This window comes from Sinocyclocheilus rhinocerous, unplaced genomic scaffold, assembly GCF_001515625.1.
Source record: "Sinocyclocheilus rhinocerous isolate Xijiao unplaced genomic scaffold, SAMN03320098_v1.1 scaffold1725, whole genome shotgun sequence".
NCBI lineage: Eukaryota > Metazoa > Chordata > Actinopteri > Cypriniformes > Cyprinidae > Sinocyclocheilus > Sinocyclocheilus rhinocerous.
In genome coordinates this window covers 674,972-678,525 of record NW_015627232.1, presented here as the reverse complement: position 1 = coordinate 678,525, position 3,554 = coordinate 674,972, and the positions used below count along the sequence as shown (strand labels likewise).

Below are 3,554 nucleotides of genomic sequence, written 5' to 3'. Positions count from 1 at the left end.
GCGATACGGCTAAGACTAGGTTTTGTTCCATCCTTCATGCTGTGCCAACTCACAAAAGAGAGAAACATGCCCTGCCTGCATAAACACAAGCATTGACTAGAGCGGCCGCGATCAGCTCCGGTTCCCGTGGAGACGTAATGCTCCGCAGACTTGTGCAGTGAGGCGCAGATCAGCTCTAACGTCACTGAATCTGCTGTTAAATATGAACCATCCATTCATCATCATGCAAAACATACACGACAAATAGCAAATTTTTCATCGTTTCTCGAAACGTCATAGCATTTACACACCGGCGATGACATGACTGTGGCTTAAAATCATTTACGTCCCCACGCATCATGTACGTGGTCAGGCGTTGACGTCATCAAATTGCGATCGTTTCGTGAGATCGGCCAAATAGTGAGTACCGATCGAGTCATGAAATGTGATTACCGGCCGATACCGATCTCTGGCCGATCGATCGGAGCATCCCTAAAAATTCATATTTTGCTAGCAACTACTTTTTGAAATGCTAGATATATTTTCAACACCTTTTCAACCATTTAGTTGCCGCTTGAAGCCCTGAAAATTGTAACAAATGATGATGAGCCATGAACAGAAATCTGTTTACCTCGGCCCTCTTCAGCATCTCCCACTTGTTGAGAATTTTCATGGCGTAAACACGTTCGGTGTGTTTCATCTTCACCACAGCAACCTAGACAGATGAGATGAGGATTTAGCCAATGCATACAAACAAATTATGATTTAGAGGCTGTGGTGAATTTGAGCATTTTTATTTCCCTCATTTATTCATTGCATGCACTTGTGGCCCACTTAGACCGAAAACCCCACGGGGAAAGAAATTCTCTGAAGGAGATGCTTTTGATCTCTGATGCCTCTGAAAATCTGAAAAAGGAAAAGCTGAGACATAAGACTGCTTACTTTTTGCATTAAAAAAAAGAGATGGCACTCAAGAACCGGTTAATGTAGGTCATAAGACTGTAGCACATCAAAAAATATCAAGGGTGACTAAGGTCTTCCATGCAGGGGGAGTGACTCAATATTAGGACAGGGACAGGTTGGAAAGGAGTGTCTTGTTGGATGTTATTCATGTGGGGTGGGGACAGTAAACACCCTGCCTGAAGGAAGACACACCAGTCAGGGAAGAGACGCATAAATGCAGTGATAATGCAGTGAGAGACTGTGATATTGGTGACTGAAATAAGTGAACAACTAACTTGTTACCAATGATCAAAAACCAAAGCTTTAAAAACAGACAGGAACAGTTCATGTTTAATGAAAGGTTAAGGCTCGTTCAGGAACAGTTCACTCAAAAATGAATGATGAAAAATGACAAAATCACAAACCCACATTGTTTCATTTTGTACTTGGAAGTCAAAAGAGAATATTTTAGTAGGGTTGTGCCGACAGACGATAGCATCGTGTATCGACGATTGTCAGATATCGCGCCTGTGGCTGATGCCTTTGACGATATCAAGACGATTATTATTATTATCATCATCAGACTAGTATTATGATCTAATTAATATTAGGGCTTGTTTGTCCCATCATATTTCTTTTTATGCGTTTTTACAGTATTGTGCGTTATAACCAATCACACACGATTCTGTTGAGCTTATAAATGCAATGGCCAATCAGAGGCGTTCAGATGAGTCATCGCTGAAACACCGGAGTTTTGTTGTTGAGTGTGCATGCTCACTGACTCCTCTCTTGTGAATTCTCTTATCATAAACAACAAAGTGCAGATGTGCTTGCGATGTAAGTATAAGAGATAGCTTCACTTATTATAATGGGAGTGTTTTTTAAAGTGCATAAACTCGTGCTAGACTGAAGTCAGTGATGCTCTTTCAACCCTCTACATTGCGAGTAAATCACTCGCATATGCGGCTAAATCTTCACTCTGGGCGAATAAATGATGTCGAATATTAGCCAATGGCTAATAAATTCTCAGATTTTACTCGTCAGTGTGTGAGTTGGAGGCTAAGTATAAGTTTAGCACAGATATATTTTCACTCGCCGAACACACTGACTGAGCGCTTCAGAGTTTCACTCTCCGTCAAGCGATCTGTGATATTTTTCAGTTCATCTGAATGGATGCGCAGCGCACCCGTGTAGAGGTCTGCGCGGAACAATTTTTTTGGTCCCGCCCGCTCCCGCAAGGTTATATTCTGCAACCACCCGCTCCCGCTATACATTCACTCTTTGTTCACCCGCTGTCTGCTTAGAATAATTTTCTTCCTGACCCAACCGTTCCCACTAAATTTAGATCTCGTTTCCTGAATCTCACATTTAAATTTCCGCTACTGAAAGAAAGAGAGATAGGCTAACAAATAAAAGTGTAGTCTGCACAAAATTGTATGTTATTTTATTCGTCTTGTCAAGAGTCTTGCATTTATTGACTTTGACTTGAATTTATATGAATTTATCCACCCATCATTGTATTTATTCATGGCGCTATGCTAATGAACTGGCAGCCAGCGTTTGGTGGATTAATCAAAGCCTCTTCTCCCTCATGAATGAAGTTCAGCATGAAATTGTGGGTAAAAAAAAACATAGGCTTTGCCTTTGCAGATTAACTCTAGGGATCAAAGATCTCACAATTTTTCTATGGAGTGTTATTCTGAACATTTTCAAGTTAGTATACTGCAGCATCTTTGTATTATATCACAGCATTGTGTGTGTCAGATTGATAGAGTAAACTCCCAGTGGTCTATTTCCCTTGGGGTCAGGGTTCACAGTTGGATTGACATGTTGAGTCTTGTGTGACACGCAGGTTTGTCCCCCTTCCTGTCTGTCAGGCTCTGTCGTCACAAATAGGCATGTCTTATGACAGGGAGTGTGTGGAGCATCTATAAATAAGTCAATCAGATGGAGGGGGATAGAGAGGGGTAAAAACAGAGAGACGAGAAATGGGGTAGAGAAACATAAATGAGAGAATTTTGAAAGAAAAAAAAGAACACTGGGTAAGTAAGTCAAAGGAGAATAAGTGAGAGAAAGGCCATGACTCCATTTACAACCCTCTACATTGCGAGTAAATCACTCGCATATGCGACTAAATCTTCACTCTGGGCGACTAAATGATGTCTAATATTAGCCAATGGCTAATAAATTCTCAGATTTTACTCGTCAGTGTGTGAGTTGGAGGCTAAGTATAAGTTTAGCACAGATATATTTTCACTCGCCGAACACACTGACTGAGCGCTTCAGAGTTTCACTCTCCGTCAAGCGATCTGTGATATTTTTCAGTTCATCTGAATGGATGCGCAGCGCACCCGTGTAGAGGTCTGCGCGGAACAATTTTTTTGGTCCCGCCCGCTCCCGCAAGGTTATATTCTGCAACCACCCGCTCCCGCTATACATTCACTCTTTGTTCACCCGCTGTCTGCTTAGAATAATTTTCTTCCTGACCCAACCGTTCCCACTAAATTTAGATCTCGTTTCCTGAATCTCACATTTAAATTTCCGCTACTGAAAGAAAGAGAGATAGGCTAACAAATAAAAGTGTAGTCTGCACAAAATTGTATGTTATTTTATTCGTCTTGTCAAGAGTCTTG

The 3,554-nt window shown here is 41.4% G+C and overlaps 1 protein-coding gene across 1 annotated transcript in view; it reads right to left on the bottom strand.

The window, feature by feature from the left end:
• LOC107723369 (serine/threonine-protein kinase MRCK beta-like) overlaps positions 1-3,554 on the bottom strand; it is an 88,894-nt gene that overhangs the window by 37,948 nt on the left and 47,392 nt on the right. The window contains exon 3 of the mRNA XM_016531959.1: positions 611-694. Within this exon, the coding sequence (XP_016387445.1) occupies positions 611-694 (84 nt within the window). The remainder of the gene's footprint in view (positions 1-610; positions 695-3,554) is intronic.